The sequence below is a fragment of the Leuciscus leuciscus genome (genome assembly GCF_965113295.1).
Source record: "Leuciscus leuciscus genome assembly, chromosome: 18".
Taxonomy (NCBI): Eukaryota; Metazoa; Chordata; class Actinopteri; order Cypriniformes; family Leuciscidae; genus Leuciscus; species Leuciscus leuciscus.
This window is the reverse complement of record NC_138742.1, coordinates 19290247-19315022: the sequence shown is the minus strand read 5'-3', so window position 1 is coordinate 19315022 and position 24776 is coordinate 19290247. Positions and strand designations below refer to the sequence as shown.

The 24776-nt window shown below is 38.1% G+C and overlaps 2 protein-coding genes across 3 annotated transcripts in view; both read right to left on the bottom strand.

Annotated features, from left to right (window-relative positions):
- The window catches only part of bcl2l1 (BCL2 like 1), a 28612-nt gene extending 27554 nt beyond the window's left edge, over positions 1-1058 (bottom strand). The window contains exon 1 of one of the 2 annotated variants that reach the window (XM_082146348.1): positions 907-1058. The gene's annotated coding sequence lies outside the window, so the exon portion shown is untranslated. Of the gene's footprint in view, positions 1-10; positions 886-906 lie in introns of those variants that run through there. The other variant, XM_082146349.1, reaches the window with a different exon arrangement.
- A 633-nt stretch (positions 1059-1691) lies between these two features.
- arfgef2 (ADP-ribosylation factor guanine nucleotide-exchange factor 2 (brefeldin A-inhibited)) overlaps positions 1692-24776 on the bottom strand; it is a 34687-nt gene continuing 11602 nt past the window's right edge. Inside the window, exons 7-39 of the mRNA XM_082146331.1 lie at positions 24096-24242; positions 23897-24015; positions 21479-21612; positions 20864-21098; positions 20601-20700; positions 20354-20493; positions 19853-19961; positions 19583-19772; positions 19388-19499; positions 19092-19297; positions 18917-19001; positions 18548-18719; positions 18291-18442; positions 17896-18024; positions 17633-17791; positions 16061-16208; positions 15821-15917; positions 15686-15726; positions 13866-14035; positions 13330-13481; positions 12329-12501; positions 12071-12231; positions 11858-11988; positions 11274-11403; positions 10319-10454; positions 9951-10089; positions 8795-8852; positions 8453-8567; positions 7123-7262; positions 6685-6856; positions 6444-6582; positions 5974-6091; positions 1692-3279 (exon numbers count right to left, since the gene is read on the bottom strand). Of these exons, the coding sequence (XP_082002457.1) occupies positions 3115-3279; positions 5974-6091; positions 6444-6582; positions 6685-6856; positions 7123-7262; positions 8453-8567; positions 8795-8852; positions 9951-10089; positions 10319-10454; positions 11274-11403; positions 11858-11988; positions 12071-12231; positions 12329-12501; positions 13330-13481; positions 13866-14035; positions 15686-15726; positions 15821-15917; positions 16061-16208; positions 17633-17791; positions 17896-18024; positions 18291-18442; positions 18548-18719; positions 18917-19001; positions 19092-19297; positions 19388-19499; positions 19583-19772; positions 19853-19961; positions 20354-20493; positions 20601-20700; positions 20864-21098; positions 21479-21612; positions 23897-24015; positions 24096-24242 (4574 nt within the window). The 3' untranslated portion in view covers positions 1692-3114. The remainder of the gene's footprint in view (positions 3280-5973; positions 6092-6443; positions 6583-6684; positions 6857-7122; positions 7263-8452; positions 8568-8794; positions 8853-9950; positions 10090-10318; positions 10455-11273; positions 11404-11857; positions 11989-12070; positions 12232-12328; positions 12502-13329; positions 13482-13865; positions 14036-15685; positions 15727-15820; positions 15918-16060; positions 16209-17632; positions 17792-17895; positions 18025-18290; positions 18443-18547; positions 18720-18916; positions 19002-19091; positions 19298-19387; positions 19500-19582; positions 19773-19852; positions 19962-20353; positions 20494-20600; positions 20701-20863; positions 21099-21478; positions 21613-23896; positions 24016-24095; positions 24243-24776) is intronic.

The window sequence follows — 24776 nt, the reverse complement described above, 5'->3', positions numbered from 1 at the left end:
TTCAGCTTACCATCCATAACACAATCTGCTTACTGTTCTCGTAGATTAAGCCAACCAAGCAAACAACACTTGAGAGTCTGTGTTAATGTTAGCTATGGATTAAGCGACAATATCAAACGGCGGTAGATCAAAAGTAATACTGTATGTGAGGAAAAAATTAGCAAGTGCTGGATATTTCTCTTTAAAAACAGACCTCCCCTCTCTGTGATAGGATATGATCACCTATTCATGACGCTCGCGCTGCCTACCAGCCATTACGTAATAATAAACCTCCATTCTACAAGGGCCCATTACATAGGCCGATCGGAAACAACCAGTCAGTTCTGTTGGGCAAGCAACCGCAACACGTATCAGTTTCAGAGAAGTGATCGCACAGAATCACTCCAGCACGAGAACACGCACATTAAAGGACAAAATCCAGAATGATTAGCCAAACATTGCCGCCAATCAAAGGCAGAGCGCGAGAGCTTTCCAAACCTCGTCTATGTCTATGCTGAGGGGAAACGCTGGATGTAGATTATTTAATAATTTGTACATTTTATCGGTCATACAATTTGCATAAATGACTTTACGCATGTAAATAAAATTAAACACCCCTTCATGTTTTATTTACGAATGAATGCAATACTGCACGCATTTCTGCACGCATTAATATCACAAAAAACACTAGCAAGAGAGCAAATTAACATCAAGCACTATTTGATGTAGGGTTCTTTCTTGCCAAGAATGCATTTCCTGTAAAATAAAAGCCAACTACGTCAATCTTTCCTCCCTTCGGCTAGTTAGCCGTGTAGCTAGCGTCATGGAATATGGACAGGCTGTACAGGGAAACACGGAATCATTTGGGAAGCTGCTATAAAGATAAAGCTCCAATTTCAAAACGCATCACAGACCTTTGGTACTTACTCGGATATTTGTAAAGGCAAATTCGTGATTTCCCGCATGATCGATGTCGGCGTGTTTCTCCTCGATCAGAGTGCAGTCGGTGTAGAGAGAGCCGCTGTCAGCAGCAGCGCTCAGTTCAGTTCCGCCCCTTCACAGCTCTGCTCTTTAAACCAAGGGCCTATTCATTTTTTTTTTTTTACAGCAGCTAAGTTAACGTTACATCTGATGTGGTGTGGACTTAAGTTTATGGACTAACTATTTTACTCACTCACTCCAAAGTCCGTTAATTAAAGCTTAAAATCATTCAAAAAGCAACACTCTTTTCGACATGTTTCAAAATGTTGAGACGCGCCATTCAGCGTAACTGCTACTAAATACTGAAGACTAAATCTTAACGAACTTTTACACATAAATTACTGATATAAAGTCCACCCTAATAATTTTCTTAATCTAACTACAGGTATTTTGATATAACTTACATACTTAACTGCGTTGTGAATGTAAATGTTATAAGGCTCGCGCTCACTAAACAAAGAGTGGCAGAATTACTATGGTAACCTTTGTTACCCCAAAACGCTCGTTATGCCTCTAACTGTTACAGCGACATCATGTGGCGTATTCAAATGAGTACAAATAATCTCTTTACTAAGATCACACTTATCCTTCCTTTATTGGAAATGTTGTTTTTTGCCGAGATATAGAGCTGTAAAGATATAAATCTGTAAAAAAAACAAAAAACATCTGTTTTAAATCTTCACAGACCCCTCAGTGAAAACCTTAATATAGAAGAATCAAAATATAGAATATTTAATGGTTCAGAATTCAAACTTTATTGATTACTTCACCAAATGCTTTAAAGATTACATCACAATATGTATAGAGTTGAACATTATTCTGTATATTTTACATGAAAACTTTACACTGTATTTATTCATATACTATGTATTTATATTTCCCAGTCTCAAGGGAGGCGAAGTAGACATCCATAGTTGCAAGGGAAGGAATGCTTTTCAGAAAATATTTAAATGCACTTCAAGAATGAAATACATCCTTAATGAAAATGAATTGGGATTTGAATCTACACTGGCAATACACTACTAAGCCATATGCTGCTTGGGTTCAATGAAGATATACCTGGATTATACAGTACATTTGTATTCCTGTATTTCTCCCACTTCACTCATTTTTTGATAATGACATCAGTGACTGCCGTCCATCGCGTAAACTTGCCGATTCAGTCTGACTCTGAATCAAGAGCGAACAGCACTCACAAAAATTCAAGATAAAAAAAAAAAAAGATCAATTGATCAACTTTAGTGCACTAAAATAATATTCTTTAGATGTCTTAAGATTTAAATGATAAATATGAAAAATAATAATAATTAAACCTCTCAAAAAATAAACTGGAAACTAAACGAGCATGGTGTATGGCATGTAAGGAATGGTAGTGTCTGCCTGGTCTGGATTAACAAGCGTAAGTATCGACACATGTGAAATAAACACCAAATGCTTTGAAAGCAGCCATTAATTACATTCTTAGGACAATTTGGGTTCTTTTTGAATATGGGAAAATTCAAGTCTTTTACCCCAAACTAAAAGCATTTTAAATGCAAAAACCTCTGTGGGTTTGCTTGAATTAATTTGATTCAGAAATTATTGTTTAATTGTCTGATGAATCAATAAAGGACAACGACAATGGCCATTTTTGGACCAATCGGTAAACAAATATCACTGCTTACTGGCACAAGCCCATTGCACACTGGGTGTCATTTACAAGCTCTTAATAACCGGGGTAGATCTCAGTTTTTTATGTTTTTGAGATGTCTAGATTTGTTCAGCCTTTAAAAGACAAAAATTTAACAGAGAGGACAAAAGCCAACAAAATGAAGTCAACAGACGATCGGAAACCAGATATACAGCAGTACTGGTAATAAATTATTGTCGCAGTCATCCAGAAAAAGTCAAAATAAAAATAAACAAATATGACTCATGACACTAACACAGACAGATGACACAGCAGAAGCGGCACCCTGCTGTTCACTCATAGGGGAGCGACCGACGGCTGATGAGTCAGGACTGGTAGAGGAAAGTATTGGACAGTCAGTTCTGTGTTCCTGTACAGTCCTTCAAATCACAGGAGAGCCTTATACGCTCTGACAACACATTCACTCTACAGCCCCGCTTTCCCCCCAGTTCATCTCAGAGCTGTGTTCCCAGTTCGGATCTACTTTATGAAGACGAAGGCTGTGCTCGGCCCAATTCAGGAGCGGCGATGTGGAAGACGGAACCGATGCGGAGGAAAAATCGCCGCAAAGCAGCACGGAGCTCCGGAATGAGGTCGAACTGCATCATCTCGCACAGATGGTGGTAGTAGCAGGAGGCGTGAGGCTTGAACTGAGGGAGAAATGACAGTGTTAGACGTTCATGGAAAGATGCTTTGAGCCATTTTATTTTAAAATGTAATTTTAACTAAAGTCTTTTTGTTTAGGGGTTTCCTTAAAGACCTTTTTGGAGTGTCAGTATGGAGTGGAATGTCACTGGGAATGCCTGATGTTATCAACAGTGATGAATGGAAAAGTATATTTTAGTTATGAACAGGGAAGATCCCCAGGGCTGCCAGTGGTCTGGCTGCTTAATGGCACAGGTCTCTTTTACATTTAAAGGTCATCACACTGACAAGCTGACATTTCAGCAGTGAGCTTCCTGTAATAAAAGCCTTAACTCAGACTCCTGAAGGATAAGAGAAATATCCAACACATTGTCTTTTCCTACAGGAAATAACACCTATTGGGTTAATTATCAGCCCACCTGTATGGTTAATAATGGTACTATTTTTACAGTCTGTCAATATTTAACATTATAAAACCAAGATCAAGATCAAGGCTGAACCCAACCGGAAGTCTACTGAACATGAAAGATAAAAAGTGTACTATTTTTAACCTTCTAATTAGGACCTCCAGTTGAACTGAGATAAGAGATTTAAAGGGATAGTTCACCTAAAAATAAAAATTGTCATTTACTCACCCTCATGTTGGAACTCTTTACTGTCAGAACATGATAAACAAACCAATCTGAGGTAGAACATTCAAAACATTTTCCTTTACAAAATAAATATCTTAATAGAAAAATTTATTTCTCAGTTTCTGCATGTTCTAATGGATGATATTGTTTCAAATCATGAAACAGGTTTGTGTTGCCTGATTTTTATGGCACGTATCTTCAGCACAGTTAGCAGTGCAGGCTGCGATCTTAATAATAATAATAATATTACATTTCCTATGGTATTTGTATGAAAAACGATGCATAAGGCTGAATTCAAGCGCATCCCACTGGATCTCACTGCACTGTTTAGTGGTCGCGTGATCAAGACCAATCAGCGAGTAAACGCATCTGCTCTAGTAAACTTGCGCTGCGCTGCCATTTGAGCCGAGCGGATAAGTAGCGCAGTTACGTTCTGCTTTCTGTGCATAAACATATCGACATTTTATTTTATCGAGGAAAATTATATTATCATTATCGTTTTAATCGCCCAGCCCTACCTCTGACCTTTTCCTCTTTGGTAATATCTCAGCTTTCTCTCTTTCTACAGTCCCGCTTGCTGATTGGCTACAAGACTGTTTTGTTTGCTTAGGTTGATCTATTGCGGTCAAACATAACTTTAGAGCAGTGATCTCAAACCCTTCAGTTCCATCCCTGCTCCAACACACCTGCCTGTAATTATCAAGTAACCCTAAACACCTTGTTTAGCTGGTTCAGGTGTGTTTGATTGGGGTTGGAGCTGAAATCTGCAGGACTGTAGCTCTCCAGGAGCAGGGCTGGTTATAGAGTTCGATACTTTTTAGGCACCGACCGAATTGCCTCGATATCATCGAGTATCAAAAAATGTCTTCTTGTTCGGTACCAAAATTCGATACCTAAGGGGTTAATATCGTCAACGTCAGTGAGCCAATAAGCATCCAGCATGATTGGCTGTGGCGAGGCATCGAGGAAAAACACTAGTTTACACCGGTTACACCCAGAGACATGGCTGTAGTGTGTAAGCGTCCCAACCCCATAGATGGAAAAGATGTGGAAAAGAAAAGTGTGGCTACATTTTACCAGGCTCAATTCCAACAGTGCACAATGCAATATTTGAGACAAGATAATTGCTGCAACACGACAAATCTGATGAAGCACTTGACTGCACAGAATAAGCTTAAGAGCAGAAAGTTGCTCCGTCTTTGACTGCAAGAAGAACTGGAGCGCGTCACAAATGAACCGAAATTTAGCGAATAGGCTACTTGCCTAGGCACATAGAAAGCTTGAAGTGTCTACTTTTAAATGAACCAATTAGAATAAAAACAAACAAATACTCTCTGATTATGTAATCCAAATGAAAGGTGCATTTCTTTCTATAGGCGTGTTCCCTATACTGTGGAGATGACGAGTCAGCAACGTCAACATCTTTGTAGCCAACACTGACTCAAAAAACACTAGTTTATTAATAAACAATTCAAATGTCTCCTCGCTATTTTTTCCAGACACATTCATAATCATTACTTTTGCCAATTTGCGGCAAGCTTTATGCGTATCAAGGCCGAGGCATATAGTCATTGAGTCTGAAAAAAGTTTTTTTATGTATTATGTAATGTAATCTTGTTAAAACGGATTTCATGAAATTGGTATCGAAAAAAGTACCGTTCAGGAACAGGTATTGAAGTCAAGGTATCGGTATTGACATTTTTTTTAATGACACTTAGCCCTAGTTGGAGACCCCTGCTTTAGAGTAAACAAACATGGTGGATGATGGGCAAGAAAACATGGTGATAATAGTGTTTTTTTTTTGCTTTTTACAGAAAATTCCCGGAAACAAGTTTAGATGAAGATGTGTAATGCTTCCGTCTTCTTTTGTTTGTTCAAAAAATAGCGGAATCATTTATTTAAATAAAACTATATTTTAAGTATCATTATTTGAATAAAAATAGGGGAAAACCATTTCATTGCTGGTAAAAAATATTTGTTGGCACTTGAGGCAAAAAGTTCATTTTGATCCCTGTGTCCAATGTTCTGGTTCAGTGAGAGGGTGTGTTTGTTTATGCATGTTATTACTTTGTCATCAGGCAGTCTGAGTGTCCGGGTGAGGAGCAGCAGAAGGAGACTTGTCCAGGCTTCCCGGTGACTCTCTGAGGTAAGACTGATGAAGTAAGCCAGCGCTTCACTACAAACTCTAAATAAAACACACACATGCACATTGTTACTGTCCAAAAACTGTCCCATATAGCACATGTAAATCTATGATGTAAAACTTGATTATGTGACTCATCCCTCAGTGTTTTACATAAAACAGTTCCTACCACTTTTTTTTCTTTTTTTACAGTCATACATCTATTTTGTATGCATTATAGTGATGAGTGTAGCATCAATATTTAATGCTTTCTAATTGTTAATAATGTTAGTGTAATTTAAATAATCACAGAATAATAGTCAATCAACTGAAGTGCAAATTCTTCAAATAATAGGTGCATCTGAACACATAGCACAGATGCACTATATAGAACCAGACAGACGGCTGCACTCACTGCAAAAGGCGTGTCTGGATATCTAGCCAGGAGTCTTGCAGCTGCGTGTCGGAGTACATGCGAAAGAGGATTCTCAGACTGCAGGCCAGACTGCTGGTCTCCTGCTTTAGAAGATTCGGTTTTGACTTCCCCTTAAAGCCTACACGCAAGATTAATAAAAGAAATGCATAATAAAAAAAGACTGTCTCCTATAAATGACAGCATTACCACAACCCAGACGATGAAATAAAAGATCCCAGACCTGCTCTCCAGAGCGCAGTCCTCTGCTCATTGTTGGAGTTGAAGTCCTTGGCAAACCTGTGAGACTCAAGGAGGCAGTCAAGCAGTTTGAAGAGGTGCTGTGACGACAGGTGTCTGTACATACCCTGGTCGGGCTCCGTCTCTCCCTCCTCTGCTTGCTCAAGTGCATCTCGCTATTAGGAAACACAAAGAGACGGAACAAATGACACTTACGGTTAGCACGCTACAAAGCCGTTCCTTGGCTGATTTCTCCAAATCACTGTGTATCTGTTCCAATACCGCTGTGTATTTTGTCATCACCATAAGGAACTGTTCACACAGGGCACATTGCTGCATTTGTCTGTGCTGTTTATAGGTTATATTTCAATGTAATCATGTCAATTAGCAGTTACACTTTATAAAGCAGATATTTGAACGTACTTGGGTTAAGTGAACAAACCTGAGCAGCAGCCATGTTCTCAGCATCCTCCCTCTTGCTGGTAGCTGGGTAGAATACAATATTATCTATGGTCTGAATCAACTCCAGCTGTACGACGCACTTTATTAGCAGCCCTGCAAACAGCTTGTGGTCCGAGACCCCTAGGACAGAACATGTAAGAGAGTAACATGTTATAAGTCACAGAAGGACAGAGAACTCTGGACAGAAACGTGAAGTGTAAAATGGCTCAAGAGCTGGGCAACAAGGTCGTCCCATAAATCTCCATTGAGTTTTAATCCACATTCAGATATGCCTTCATTTAGTTTGCAACTAAGTGTTCCAATCAAATCTTGATAGAAAAAAATTGTATACTGGGACTAAATGTAAACTTTTTGGATTTGGAAGCAGTTTTACTTAGATAAATACCACATAAGGAACAAAAGTTGTGACGTCAGTTTCATGATGACTTTAAAAGAGGAAGAGGTCATATAGTTCAAAGAGAATGTGGCTGTAGGTGGAAACTCTAGATGATTAGGTTTCGTGGGCAGCTTATCAGACGTCTTTCTACTTCAGACAAAGTAGGCAAGCTGCGTGGGGCATGAGGTCACGTTACAATGTTCTGCGGAAAACTAAGAAAAACTGATGTAGTCATATGGTGGTTTCTCAGTACAAGGGCGAATCTCATGAAAACTCCAAAGGGGTTTTCTGTTTTAAGACAAAAAAACAAATTCCTTAAAAAGAAAAAGGTTAAAATTAATTAGATTTTTTAGCATTACGCCAATGGAAAAATTAAGGCTTCATTTTCTTTAGGCAAATATCATTTTTAAATATACTTTTTGATTTTGGAGTTCAAAAGTTTTGGGTCGGTAGGTTTTTTAAATGTTTTTTAAAGAAGTCTCTTATGCTCACCAAGACTGCAATTATTTGATCAGAAATACAGTAGAAATAGTAATGTTGTCAAATATTATTACAGTTTAAAATAATTGGGGTTTTTTTGTATACATAAAAAAAAAAATTATTCCTGTGATGGCAAAACAGTCTTCAGTGTCACATGATCCTTTAGAAATCATTCTAATATGATGATTTGGGGCTCAAGAAACATTTCTTATTATCATCCATGTTGAAAACCGTTGTGCTGCTTAACTTGTTTGGAAACTGATTTTTTTTTTTACAGGATTATTTGATGAATAGAAAGTTCAAAAGAACATCATTTATTTGAAATAGAAATCTTTTGTATTTTCTGTCACATTTAATGCATCCTTGCTGAATGAAAATAATGGTAATGAGTGACTCAAACATTTTCATGAGAATCACCATAAAAGTCAGAGAGAGGCATTGCAGCTGTACATACTGGTGTGGGACCTTCCTTTCCAGGTTTCATCACTGGCGGTGGACATCTGACTATGGCCTCTCTCTGATAGAGTCCTCTCAAAGCTGCTCTGCGACTGAGAATCTACCTCAACATCCTAAAAAAAACACAGAGACAAACACACACACAGACGCATATGAAAACCAGAGCCTAATATGCAAACGTCTAGTATAAATAGCAAGCAAAGTCTGATGGGTGTGTCAATGTTAACAGAAGGGTAGGACACAAAGATGTATAACAGAATAAGGGCTTACTGGTGCTTGATTATGGTTTATTTGCGTGTGTATTCGCAATATTTATTTATTTATGTGTTTGTGATCTCACCATGTGTTTCCCCTCTCCCACCTCCTCCTCCTGTCCAGCTGGTCGCCATGTCAGCAAGCTGTTAAGAGCAAAGTCAAAACCAAACTGAGAGAGCATTTCATAAGCAGAACTACTGGAGCTTGAATCGGTTTAAACAAGCTCCGATTTCAATATCAGTGATTAGGAGTGGGCGATATACCGGTACAGATTTTAGACTGTCACTGGAAGTCACTGTGCTGCGCAGTCATGAAAGCTTATCATCTGCATGCGTTTTTAAGCATTGCTGTTTAAAAACAAGTGATTTTGAACCATTGAAGTACAATAAGCAGTGAAAGATAATTAATTTCGGTATACGCGCATAGTCATTTATGTTTTAAGAGTCTGTAAACAGTTGAGAAAGAAAGTGCATCTGTATCCATATATTGGATCTGTGCATTCTGTCTTAAAGTTACAGCAGCCTAATATTCCTGCTGTCTTTAATGTTAATCAAACAACAAAAGACAAGAGAAAAATCACTCACTGTTCCTGCTAAATCACTTTCGTAACTTTAATAAGAATACATTTTGTATTTAATGTATACAGTGAAGACTACACAGTGTTTTTGTACATATAATTACTTTATACAATTTATGTAGTATTTCTTATTTCTAGTGCTCGAGTCTACTTCTTTTTCTATTGTAGTTTGTAAGTCGTTTTTTTGTTCTTATTTCATCACTGACTGTTTACTTGTCTCCAGTAAGCTTGAGAGTTTTTACTAACTTAGGCTAATTATGAAATGTCAGTGGTTAAAAAAAAAAAATTATATCATAAAAAACCTTATTTAAGGCAAAAATAACTATATTATTGTATCGTCTATATCGTTATCGTGAAATAAAATTACTCATCTCGTAATCATAAGATTTTGATCATATTGCCCACCCCTATCAGTGGTCATATCAACACCTGTCAAGAATTTTATACATGTTGGCATGTCTTACAGACCAAAAAAAAGTGGTGAAAAAAACCTTTTAAATGATGCTAAACAATTTTTTATTTAGACATGGTATTAATTAGCATACCTTATAATTTATTTGATAATTAGATTTTTTTATCGATTGACAACTCTAATGAAAACGCATCCAGATGGAAGGCCGTTAAGTGTCACTGAAACAGATGGTGGTGTGCAAGAGTGTCATACGCATGAGGGCTGGTGGTCTGGAAGATATCCAGCATGCAAGCGCAGGTGACGTCCCACACCTCCGGACTGAACTTCTCCCCGTTCAGGATCACCAGGTTCTCCAGACAATTTGTGCCTGACCGTGCCAGCTGCTCATTATCTAAAAACAGAGGCGAAGTTTTAAGTGTAACACTTTCCCTGTGTCACCACACCCTGATGATTTAAAACACTACCACCCACTGGGTCAATATGTTTCCCCAAATGTGACATGTGTAGGCGTCACATTTGAATTGTCCATCTGGAATAAAGTACAGCAAGTAGCAGGACAGGTTTTAAAATTTACAAACTCCCTCCTCATGATTAGCGCAACAGATTAGCAAAATCCCCACCTTGTTTCACACACCACTGCAGCTGTGCAAAAATATCTGCCAGCAGCACCTCGCTGAGAGGCTCGTAAAATTGTGTGAAAACATCACAGATAGCGTAGAGGGCATGGTTACATGTTGTCGTCATCCACTCAGTTTTCTATGAAAGAAAAAAATAGAAAATTATGAATGTGTGAATGTGTTTTTCTTGTGAATTCATTAGCTGCTACAACTAGAAGACTAACAAAGTGCAGCAAAACTATTTGCGCAACAAACCAGTATGATTACGATAAGACATTACAATAATGTATTATCGTATTATACCAGATAGCAACATCAAGATGTTTTAGTACCGTTAAAATAACTGGAAGCAACCGAGACCAGAAGCCTCAACATTTAAGTTACAAATGACTGTGTCTGCTCTTATGTTAAAAATATGGTGGATACAACTAACAAAAAAGTTACAATCAGCTAGCTACATTCAAGCTTTACAAGGGGGAAATATCTTTTAAATTAGATTACATGTATCAGTAAAAATATGATTTATAAATCAGTTAGAAATATCAGTAAATCAACTAGGGAAAAGCATAATATGTCAATAGCAAAACTTAAAAAAAATGTAATGTATATAACTAAATAGCTAAATTTTAGTGCAGGGACTTCTAGGAACAAAAATGAGACCGTTTTTTAATCAGTTCATTAAAAAAAGAACCCACCGAACCAACTAAATGAATCAGACTTTTCAATGCTACTACTCTAGTAGACAATAGACATGCTACTGCTAGTGAAGAAAGTTTTTATTACTTCAGCTCACTCGGTTGCAAGCACAAAATAATGTGACAAAAACAGTGATGTAACATCTTGTGCTGTTATACTGCTATGGGGAAAAAGTAGCTTGTTATTGGATAAGCTCAAGTAAATTAAATATAATGAACAAAAATGTAATGTTGGGAGTATTAAAGTTGTGATTGACACTCACTTCAGTTTGCTGCTCAGGGAGCTTCATGTTGTCGAATATTCGAAAGATGATCCGAAAGAGGTCATGCCACCAGTGCTTCTCAAATGTGTGTCCGTAACTCTTCATGATCTCAAACATGACAGTCAGACCCCTGAAACACAAAAACACACCCTCTTGAATAACCTTTAAATGTGTTATTTAAAGTCGTCATGGAATCAAAATGTACCCAATTTACTTTGTGTTTGTACATTACTAGTCTTGCGGTGAACAAATAAGCTGTGCAAGTTAATACACAGATTTTTTTTTTTTGTAATCTTGAATCAAAATCTGAACATTTGCTTCCGCTCTGGAATGGAGTTCCTTCTCTGATGACGTCAGTTTGACGGCTTGTGTTGAGTATCCTTAACCACTCCACTCCAACCGTCAGTTTCCTTTGAGTGAGGGATGGAGAGGAGGTGCACTAAACTAAAACCCCGCCCTCTATTCAATATTCCTTTTCACTTGGAAATACGTCACTACACTGGAGAAAAGTCGGTTGCAACTTCTGGTTTACAGGGACTTTAAAAGATATGAAGAGAGTAGCAAGGTTGATGATGGGGACCCACCTGGTCCTGACGTCTAGTTTGCAGCGGTTGATGATGCAGGAAAGCTCAAACAGGATGGGGAACCAGCCTCTCACCCAAACGCGGTCACCAGGGGCAACGTTCATATCGTCACTAGTGTACTCCCTCAGAGCCTAGAAAGGGGAAGAGTGACTAAAATGTAATCTTTGAAGCTCAGATGTCATGGGTAACAAAGACTGAGGTGACAGCACTCACCTGCGGCCTGTCAGACACATATTTAGCACAGTGGCGGATGAGCCGAATGGCTTCCATACTGGTGTCAGGAAATGCAGCATTACACACAAACTCCGACAAACACTTTACTGCATCCTGGAAAGAGTCAATGGCTGCCGCAAAATGCTGCTGAAACGTGTTCACTGTGAGGAAATAGAAAGGATAGACATGAGAATGAGTTTTACATTTTTTATATTCAAGATGCAAGTTTTAAAATAATGTGCAATTGCCGGTACTTACTAACAATGTGCCCTGTGGTCTGAAATGCGAGGTCCACAATGTTCTCATCATGATCTGACGCTGCTTGATGGAACACAGAGAAGATGTTCTTCCAGCCAGAGCGAATATTAGCAGCCTGGGAGTTCACCATCTGGGCCACACAACGTATCACCATGTCCCGGATGGTGGGCGACCTTTAGAAAGGATGTGGGAGTTAGTATAGAAGAAAGCAAAATGCATGGTTTAAAATAGAAAAATATACTAAAATAATGACTTCAAATAGGTTTCCTGAACACTTTATCCATCTTTATAATGGTCAGACAAATAGTTTGTCCTGCCCCGAACTCATGCCATTAATTGAGCTAAAGTTGCTGTGTCATACAGGTCGAGTCTATTTTGATGGCACCACATGTGATGGCAGCCAGAGTTTGGGCTGCATGATTAATCGAAATAAAACCGAAATCATGATATGGCTTAGTGCGCTCGTCAAATCGCAAAGACTGCAATTTATTCAAATAAATATACACACTGTGTAAGGGTTCCCTGCATTTTCCTACAAGTTTGAAGGCTTAACGTTTGAAAATGAAGAAATTAAGACAACCACAAATATTAGAATAGTAATTTTTTTGTTGTAATTATCATGATTTTTCATAAATACTCAGTTTTTTATTTATACAGTGAAATATTACAATATTAATATTTCAATTTTTTTGTTTAGTGACTTATATTTATAATTAGTAATAGTAGTAATTATTATTAGCATTTTAACAGACATATTTATATATAAACACAAAAGTTTGGCCAAATTGTGCAGTGTTACAAACCACCACAGCAAATATGGAATTATTGCATTTTAAATCACAAATCAAAGGTTTTATCAGAAAATTTGACGTTTTCCCCCGAAATCGTGCAATCCAAGCAGTGTAACAAGTATTTTAACTCTGACACAATTAACCTCAAGTGTTTCCTCATTCTTTCTTCATCTCCTCAATCACTCACATTTCTAACTCCCTCCTCCTCACCTGTTCTTCTTCATGATGTGTTCAAATGGCCTTAAAAAGTCCTTTTGGAAGCGGAAATTGGCCAGTTCTCCTTTCTCTAAAAACTTCATTGAAAGTTGTCTCAGGGAGTCCACAGCAAAGATGGCCACATCCTCATTAGGGTTACAACCCACCTGTCAAACCAGAAATATTGTTTTACAGATTTGTCAAATAAAGAAAAAAAATTCACTATCAGCTTTAAGGTACGGTCACATTAGCGACATTTTGGCGACATTTTGCTAGCAAAAAATGTCCATTGTCTATAGTGTTACAATGTTGCAATGTATGAAGCACAGCTTATACAGAAGTCAATTTCAAACCAAGCTGCTTTCTGTTGCTCAATGTGGTGAATCCGTGACACCACATTGAAATCGTTGTGAAATCTGTGAGGTGAAATCGTTCGCCTTTACATGGAAATCATGATTGCATGGATTCCTATTGAAATGACTGGATTTTGCCCACGAACATTCACAGAACAATAGTGAATGTGTCCGCACCTTTAGATAAAGGCCACAAACCTTGTTGAAGTGATCTCCGATGACCTGCCAAATGCGTGACCACTGCAAACGGATGCGGTTCATGTTGTAATAGGAGATCTCCACTATCTTCTGCAAACTGAACATGCGCGGCTGGTGCGCAGAGGCCAGCTCGTCCATGGACACCGCACATAGCCAACGTACAAAGTCAACTGGAGATGGAGCAGAGTTTAGAATTCACAAAAATATCAAGTGACATTTTTCCCTCAAATACATTATCTACATGTTCATGTCTGTGTGCATTAACGTGGGTTGGAAGAGTGAGTCAGTCCAGAAGGACATTTTGTGTGGCAGTCACCTAATGGTTAGGCTACATAATAAAAGTAACTAAATAAACTGTGTCCACCCAAACAGTCTGAAACAGATCATTTTCATCCATTTATACACCTTCTTACATCATTTCTGGATTTAAACGGCCTATTGTCGTCTATTAAAGAGAACCTCCGTCATGAAACTATGCGTGTATGAATTACACGAATGAGGGAAGTTTATACTTACTTTTTAACAACCACCATCCCTTATAGTTTACTTCCTTATGATGTAATGGACCAAACAAATGAATATCAGACAAAGAACAAATCCAAGCTATGGCGAACAGGATCACAGCATGGACGCCCACTTAGACTAAAAAACGACTTTCCACTGCTCATGGAGATAAAGATATGTAAGGAATGCAGTTGTTCTAGCTCATTTCTTTGTAATTTCAAAACAGAACTCAGAACCCATTGAATCTACTTTACATGGGTAGAATTGACAGTATCAGTTTCGTCATAATCAACCCACACAGAAATGCTCTCAAACGAACTACTAATAAATACTAATAACTAAACTAAACTCCTCAGTAGCGTGACAGTAGCTCAATTGTTTTCAAAATAGTGTTGCTTTTTCAGTAGCAAGCTAGTTTATTCCGAGTAACAGTGGCGTGACACAACCGTTTATGTCGCATTGTATTGTGTATGTATATAAGGATTACAACATTTGTTTGATTTGCCAAGCATGTAAACTTCAATCCTCATGGTTGTAATAAGTCTTTATTTAGCAGGTTTGACTGTATGTAAATCATGTCGTAGAACAAAATGTGAAAGTCTTTTCATGTTTACCACAGACATTATTTAACTCACAAACCCAAAACCCCTACTATAAAACTATTTCATTTCTGAGGAAATATACTAACTATGATAACCCATGATATTTTTCCCCCATGTCTTACAACTAAAAACTGAAACGCTCTATAAAATCAAATATTTTTTAATATCTTTTATTCTTGTACTTTTCTATAATTCTACTTTTAATCAGTAAGGATGCATTACATTGATCAAAAGTGACAGTAAAGACAATGTACAAATATTTAAAATGTTATTTTGAACTTTCTATTGATCAAAAAATCCTCAGGAAAATGCATAATGGTTTACACAAAATTATTTTTGTGCTATTTTCAACATTGATAATAATCAGAAATGTTTCTTGAGCACCAAATCATCATTATAGAACGATTTCCAAAAGATCACATGACACTGAAGATTGGAGTAATGATGCTGAAAATGCAGCTTTGCCATCACAGGAATAAATTACATGTTAAAATATATTTAAATAGAAAATAGCTATTTTAAGTGATAATAATATTTCATAATATTACTGTTTTTACTGTATTTTTGATCAAATAAATGCAGTCTTGGTGAGCATAAGGGGACTTCTACCCACCCCAAATTTTAGAACAGTAATGTGAATATTTATATTGCCCCCTTAAAAATTACACAAAAATGTTACCTATTAAAACAAAAAGCAAAACAAAGAAACCCTACCAATTGCATTTCCATCAAGCCTGGTGGATCCAGTGAAGATTCTGGCACACAAAACAGAGAGACGGAAGGTCAGACATGGGATTATAAACACCAAGAACAACACTGTGTTTGTATTGTCCTGTGATTTCAATGCACCTGTCCACAGCCACCACAACACTCTGAGAGCTGGTCTCCCCCACTGACTCCTGGATATGAGCCATCTGACGCTTGTCTGGACCTCCAACCAAAGTACCTGCAGGAGACCAATAATATGGTTTTGCTCCATAAGCAACGCTGTCCAAACGATCCACACACATCAATAAACAAACAATAAACAGACTGAACACTTCAGGGCCCCATCCGTGAGCTATTAACTGCAGTCATACAATGGCTTACCTAAACCAAGGGACATGAATTCCTCTCCCCCTGTTGGGAAGCCCTTTATGCTGCCTCCCTGGTCCCGGACCACACCAGAGATATAACGCGTCTTCACCCCTGTTCCAATCAACTGAGCCAACTCCAGCTGACTGATACAACGCAGAATCTACACCGGGAAACAGAGCAGGCAGATATATAGAGTCTACAAAGAAACGTTATCAATTCAATGGTTTTGGAAGAAAGCAGGGGTCAATGCCCACCAGTGGAGTGGAGTTGCATGACTTTACAGGGCTCAACAATAAGGATGACCTGCTGGCCGGGGGCGAGTGTGAGAGACGAGAGTGTTTCAGACCAGTTGTGCAACCACTGAAAATGTTTAATTCATCGATCTTCTACATCCATTTTTCATACCTTGTAAACCTAATCGTTTGGTTTTATGTGATGTATTCTACACTGCTGTTGCAAAATTCTGCTGATTTGTCAGCAAGATAATATTGACTAGCTAGAAAACAGATTTGTCCATTTTTTTTAATTAGCAAAAATGATTTGTGATAGTCTTGAAATTATTAGTAAGAATGTGCTGAAAACTACAAACCAATCAGGAATGTTTTGCATTGCATGCCACAGTTTTCCAGCAAAAGTGTATGTATATATGTATATATGAAGAGTTCAGATGCAAAAGCCTCTAAATGCCATCTGAAATTTTCTCATAGAATGATCATTTTTATCATGCTCGTATATTTAAGTTCAGTAATTTCACTTAAATGACAATTAATAGGTAATCTTTATTGCCATTTAAGTGAAATTATTGAATTTAAATATACGAGCTTGATAAAAATGATCATTCTATGAGAAAATTTCAGATGGCATTTAGAGGCTTTTGCATCTGAACTCTTCATATATATATATATATATATATATATATATATATACACACACACCTGTTTGTATATCAATGTAAATATAAAAATGAATTGCTAAAAATAAAAATAGATTTTCTGTGGGCCACTGAAAATGTTGGCAATACATATTGTATATCATATTAGCATGTTATATAAAAAAAAATATATATACTGTATAGTCCATGCCCATTATAAGATTTCAAGCAGAGGCAGACAAGTTAAGATGGAACTTCTTAATTATTGCCGATGGTGGAAACGGGGAATTTCAATGCTTTAGACATTTTCTTACAGCCACTTTCTATTTTGTGAAGCTCAATAATCTTTGGTTGCACATCAGAACTATATTCTTTGGTTTTACCTATTCTGATGAATGATTAAGGGAATTTGGCCTTCGAGTTACCTCATATTCATACTCTTGTGAAACAGGAAGTCATGGCTGGATAATTTCATGTTCCTAGTCAGGGGAATATACTTCAGAGATATTTTACTCTATGCCAACGTGTATTAGAGAAAAACATTTATTTCATAATGTGATTTTCTGCCCCACATTCACATTAAGATTTCAGATTTATTTTTAAAGCCTTCTTTGATATCTATCAAGGGTGCCAATAATTCTGACCACGACTGTGTATATATAGGAGAAAAATGGCTAACACTTGGCTCCACGCTCACATGCTCTGATGCCCACCTCATGCCAAGAGTTGCCCAAGTAGTTTCCATCGGTGTGGGCGACCATGATGAGAGTCTTAATAGTGTCAATGTTCTTCTGCTTCATCTCTGTGATACTTGAACTGGCTGTGAGCAGCGTAAACCGGGCCAAGGCCTGGATGTAGGCGTCTCTCTCCAACTGCAAAGAGAGCGAAACAGAAAAGAAAATAAGACTTGGCAGAAGGAACTAAATAAAGCAGACTTGAATAAGATGCGTCACATAAAAACAGTAAAAACACAAACCTGCATGTTGAAGATGCAGGCGATCCTGATAGCACAGCGAATTCCCTCCAGACAAAGAGAAGCCACATCCTGATCGTCACAATCCTGAAGTCCTACACTGAACGCTGCCAGCAGGGGAGTCCAGGCCAGCTAAATTAGATAAGCATTCAAGTATCGAGAAATGAACCCAAGCAGAACATACTTTCATTTCAAAGTTTAACTTCCTTTTGACCTTTCTAGACTGATGTGTGAAACCACCTCCTGAAACACTACCAGATTATTTCTCTTCCATGACCTGCTCATGATCCCTTTGACCTATCAATGTTCTTGTGATCCAGTGCTCAACGACACCAAACTGTTCAGATGTGTGGTTTTGCACCTGAAAATTGTGAAAAACTGTAGAGGAATGTTGTTACCTTGAACATAGGCCGGACGTGCTCTAGGTGAGTGGCACTGAAGAAGGGAGCCTGAGCGTGACTTACAGCCTCCATCAGAGCTTTAGCCGTTTTGGCCATCTGCTCCATCTCCATGTTATACAGCAACCTTCTCTGCTTCTCACTGGCTACATCTAACAGGAAGACAAACAGCTCGCATCAGCATCCAGCATGGTTTCATTTAATCCCAACAAAGGGAATTAGATGTTAAAGATCAATATTATCTATACAGCTCTTACTCTGTTTGCTGGATTTGGGAGTGATGGAGTATTCTTTGCTCTCCTTCATGGCGATCTTCTTGCCTGCGATTTCATCGTAGATGGAGGAGAGATACTCCTCGGGCAGATCCTTGCTGTCATTAATGCCACGGTTCATTTTTATGTACTGCTCCTTCGTCATCTTGTTCTTTACCTGAAGAGAGAAAACATTTTCTAGAGATAAAACAATAATTTTTTTTGCACGTTGGTATACAGTTGCAACCACCTAGCAAACAACCAGAACACCCTAGCATCTGGACATCAACAACCTTACAACCACCTATGCAGTTGCTGGTTAGTTATCAAGGTATCTTAGCAAGTAGAAAGCAAAGCAAAAATAAGAAGTCTTACCTGTGGACTGTGCAGGTCGGTGGTTAACATGATGATGGAGTAGGCCAGAACGTAAGCGGTGTCTGCGCTGGCAAACAGAGTCTGCCTACAGAGTAACAGACAGGTCAGCACATATGCTACACAAAACCACAAGCAAGCCTCAGAAATATAAAACTCCTCAGACAACAAAACTCACCCCTGATTGCACTCCAGGTAGCGGGCGGCAAACTTCTCCATTAGCCTATCAATTTTCTGGGCTTCACCCGGAAGCCTGAAGCCTTCCAAGAAGGCACGGAGTGCTGACACAAAGTCTTTCCCACAAAAGTCCAACCGGTCCACGTAGCAGTACATCACCTCCTTATTAAACTTCACATTCTCTCCCAGGTACTCACCAACCTGAGTCTGATCACATGACACATCAGAGCCTAAGTAGCTGGAGCACGAAATATCTTGGTTTACTAATTTATCCATGTAAAACAAGCATGAACTTACTGTGTCCAATCGCTCCTCTTGTTGCAGGAACTGTGCGATGTCTTCTGGTGAGGTTCCCAGCATGCCTTGCTCCTGCAGGTATTGTAATCCCCTTTTTGGTTTCTTGTTAAACCTTTAAGAAACATAGAAATAATCACACACACACACACAAAAAAAAGTAAGAAAGGAGATGACAGAGGTAAAAAGACAACTCACAGCTCAATGCCATGCTCGATGATCTCTTTCTGCTGCTTGATGACCTCATACTGCTCAGGGTGATCTGGCTGAGACTGCTGAACTCCAGAGGACACAGTGGAGTCCAGAGAGCTCACACTATCTCTGCGAGAGGAAAGATGCTCAGGGAGCTTAACATCAGCACTGTCGCCCTCTGCTGGACGTTCCTGACCTACAGCACAACACAGTCTATTAGACATGCAAAATTATGTTGTAAAAGATAATACAGATTAAAACAGATTATTGTCTTACCAAGGTTGGCCTGCAGGTTGGGGTTGACGTACATGTCTCTGCTCCACTCCACCATGCACTTCAAAATGGACACCAGACACTCCAGCCCTTTCTTTCTCAAACTCAGCTCCTGCAAATGAATCATTAACCGATCAACTTTTATTATTACACACAGTGAATCACGCACCTGTTTTTACTGGATATGGTTGCAATACTCTGGAAATATATTTGAAATGTAGTTGTCTGGCACTACTAATATTCTTAGCTTCTTATGATTAATCACTTGATTTAAAAAAATTATAATTATATATATATATATTTGATTGATAGAGATGTTTATATTATTCTGTTTTCAGTTTGTAATATAGTTTGTGTTGATATTTTTACCTCATTTAAGTTGTTTCAGACTAAAGCATCTGCTAACAAAATCTAAATCGTATGACATGCTGTATCGTGCACATTTAAAAAGAATAGCATGCCTTGTAAGTACTAATGTTGTAGTTCGAACATGACGATAGCTACCTGTAATGGAGTCATGCCGAGCTCCTGTCCACTCCTTCCCTGGGCGATTTTAGACAGGTCATTTACCAGCCGCTCAAAAATATTGGCAGCGTTGAGATCACAGTCATAGTTCACATAAATGTCCACCACACATTGTGCATCTGTGAGAAGAACAGCAGACTGATTCACCATTGAGTTTGACATTTGAACTAATTATCTGAGAGCTGCTTCTATGTGTGTCTGCAAGTGTACACTGAGGTGCGCCAACCTGCACATATTCGAGTAAGAGTCTGAATGACCATCCACTTGTGCTCAAAGGAGCTGGATGACGTCTCCAGGATTGTTAGAAAGATCTCCCTGAAGAACACCTGAGCAAAAAGTGGTTTCCATTTGTTTTGTTTTTTAATCACATAAGCAAAATGTATATTTGTGTCCAAAACTAATATGTTTTTGAATATCATGAATTTCTTTTTTTTGTCAAGTGTATCCAAACAGCCTGGAAGCATATCTGAACATCTGATCATTTTTTACCTCAATCTGCATCTTTAGGTGAACCTTGAAATGGGAGAGCAGGGTAAGGAAGATGGCAAGAGACAGTTCAAATACTTCAGGCACAGAGGAGACCCCGTTTTTAGAGAGCGCCACACACAGGTACTGTTTGATGGCGTTCACAAACATCTCATGGGTTCGAAACAAAGGTCCAGCACCCTGCAACACTGAGAGCAACAGCTGCAGGGAAACCACTTTAGAGCGCAACTCATGGGACCTGAAAGAGAGGATAGAAAAAATGACAGCAGTCATTCAAATGTTAATGATCTGTTTGCATAAACTGAATACCTTCCAAAATAAAGGTGAATGAATTCAAACTCATTCTACAGGAAGTGTCCATTGTGGAACCAGAGCACTCAGATTTCCTCCAGCAAAATCTCAGTTTTTATCATCACACTACATCATATTCATCATTTACAGGCTTGATTGTCAGTTTGTCAAGTCTTTTACATAAAATAACAAGCTTAACTAGATAAAAAAAAGTTTGTAGACAAACTTTAAGTTGGCTTGAAAAAGCCTACAAGCTAAAAAATACTTTCCTTGACTGATTTAACTTCTGTTTCTAATCTTACATTAATTTTCTCTCCAGGTTCTTACTTTGGGTCTGGCGGTCCATCAGCCAGGGGCTTCATTGACAGCTTGCAGAGGGAGCGGAACACGAGGAAGGCATCTTTCTGTAGGATGTGCGAGAAGCGGGCAGCTGTTTGACTGCCCTGAATGCTTTCTACATCCTGCTCAGACAAGAAACAAAAGACCAGTCAGACCACAATTAACCCCAAAACAGGCAAGAGTGGAAAATGATCAGCAAAAAATCATTTCAAGTCACTTTTTATATCATCTGGACTTAAGTAAAACATATTTTTGGAATTTTTGATATATTTTGACCTTTATGAGTTGTATTTTCCAGGATACGTTGCCCTATTAGGGTATAAAGTCATACATTTTTCTATGATTTATTTGATGCAAAAAAATACGTAATATGCAAAATATGCTGCATGTATACCATGTCTAAGTGTCCTAAAATTAAGGCATATACATTTCTAGCCCTTGAGGTTCACTGTCCTGCAGAGTTTAGCTCCATCCCTAATCAATCAAATAATGTAGTTTATGATACAAAAATAATAATTTTCTAAGTAATCCTGAAGACTTTGGTTAGATTTTTCAGGTGTGTTTAAATGGTAGCCCTCCAGGAAGAACATATCTAGTTAAAACTGCAAAGATACAGTCAACTAAACATAATAACATCAGTTTTACATGTGAAAATGAACATGCACATTTTTTAAAAACTCAAAATACATAGATTGAGAAAGGCCAGGAGGGCCTATAAGGATCTTCCCTAAGGGTCCCAGCCCTGGAATGCAATATCTACTGAGGGGGACCCCCTCCCCTCAAATCGGTTCAGTTTACCTTGCGTTTAAATTCAATTTTCTTTAAATTTTCAGTTTAAAATCAGTTTACCTTGCGACACCTCTTTGTCAATATTGTGGCATAACCTTTTTTCTTACCCTAATCTGGCAACGTATCTAATGGGATACAGACATTTCAAAATGTGGTAAATTACAGCATGAACATCATGTGACTTAATTTTCTTTTTCAACATCTCAATCTTCACAATTAATATTAGCAGTTGTACTGCATTTTTTTTGTAGAAAAAAGTAAGATTAATATATGCCTACTTTCTACAAAGTCAGAATGTCCAGCTCCATGGATGGACGTGTTGGCTTTAGGTCAAACTGACAAAATGAGCACAGAAAATTTGAACCAGGTCATGAGACCCACATAATCCAAACAGACTTAACTATGATAATAACAGATTTGGATGAAAAATTCTTTCTCATGCCTCCTACAAGAGACTAAAAAGTATGTATTCTGTGGCGCACGTTGCCTGTTTATGGGCTTACAAACCTATAGTCCAGTTATGTGTCTTCTGTGGATAGTGGGCTTCATTCATGAAACTTTCGTAAATGTAATTTGTGCGTAAAACCAGAAAACTCTCCTCCGGATTCAAAAACGCTTCGTAAACATCGGATTTGTATTTGTCCACTGTGATTGGACGGCTTGGTAATGTGACAGTGACGAATGCTGCGTTTTACCCAAAGTTGGAACAGTTTTCAACTCTCAGCAAAAAAAAAAAAAAAACCCGGGCAAACTTGTGAAATATTATTATGGGACATCAAAATCCAGTGTCACCAGTTTGCCTAAAAGAACATATAACGTTTAAATGTTTTACACAGCACTTACACATGGTAGGGAGCAGGTGTAAAATTCTTTCATACCAACTAACGTTTAGAAAATTCGAACATTTTTATGACTCCAAAAATATACGTCTGAACTGAAATGCGTTTCATGAATGAGGCCCATTGTCTTTATACACTTATTTAAAGGTTTGGGATCGTAATTTAAAAATTTTTTTTTTTAAATGTCACTTATTCTCACCAAGGCTGCACTTATTCGATCAAAATAGAGTAATACAGTAATATTGTGAAATATAATTTCAATTTAAAATAACCGTTTCTATTTTAAAATATTTTTAAATTGTGATTTAATCCTGTGATGGCAAAGCTGAATTTTTATCATTACTGCAGTCTTCAGTGTCACATGATCCTTTAGAAATCATTCTAATATGCTGATCTGCTGCTCAAGCAACATATTATTAACATTTATTATAAACATCTGTGCTGCTTAATATTTTTGTGGAAACTAGTTCTCTTTCAAAGGATTTTTTTTTTATGAAAATGTTGTGACATTAGTCATGCATTTACTGTCACTTTTGATCAATTAAATGCGTTTAATGTGTAATTGAATTGCTGAATAAAACCATAAATTGCAATCTTAAAATGGCGGAATACCCTTTTAAGTCCACTTTGCAGAGCACTTACGGTCAAATGCAACCCACCCCACAACCGAGCGTGTCAGATTAGAGAGGCATATAAAATGTGCAGAGTTGGGAGGCGCAAGGGCTGGAATTGGGAACCCCCTGTCCAACGTCAAAAAACAGTAACCCAAGAAACACACCAGAATGTCTGTCGAGGACTCTGAGCCACGGTCGTCCACCATTCCATTCATCTGCTGCGTGTCTAATCGGACAACAGGGGGCGGCACTTTGGTTTCAGAGTCAGAATGTTGATCTAATCCTGTAGTAGAAACAGAAGTAGGAGTGACTATGTTGTAGGTCCACATAAAGGTACAGTAACCTATTTCCAATGTGACGCACCTCCTTCCACAGAGCTATCTCCCAATCCACTGTCCGGCTCAGTCTCTTCCAGAACCCCAGTGCCTGCTTCTGTTCCAGGCTGCGGATGGGCTTCCTCTCCCTCAGATGGATCAGCAGTTATTTGGTCTGACTCCGGAATCTCTTTGTCTTTAAGAAGTCAAATGAAATAGTTTCTACTACCCAAATGAAACGCATTAAAACAACTATTAAAAACATAACAGGAAACTGAATAAAACTAGACTTAGCTATGATCAAACAAATTTCACAACATGATATATTTTATTTCACGTTAACGTTATACATCACAATATAGATATTTTTTGTTTGATTTTTATTAGCAAAAATAATTTTTCTATTTGTCATTAATGACACAGACAGGAGAAGGTTTTAGGAAATCAGGCTGCGGTCACTGAATGCTCGGATCTAATATACTGACACTGTGACACAACCGTTATCCGATTGTTAAGTCTGACGTCACGCGTGACGTTTAGCCTTTTCCGGGTCCAAGCGCTCCTACGCAATAACAATGGTGGAACCTGTAAATTTATTTACGATCACGTCCTTCTTAGTGAGGCACCTTTGGCGGTCAAAAAGTGTTTAAATTCCTTTAACACCAACAGAGTGGTTACTGTAGCTCATCACTCAGGTGACATAATTAAGGGTAGAGTCCAGGCATCAATG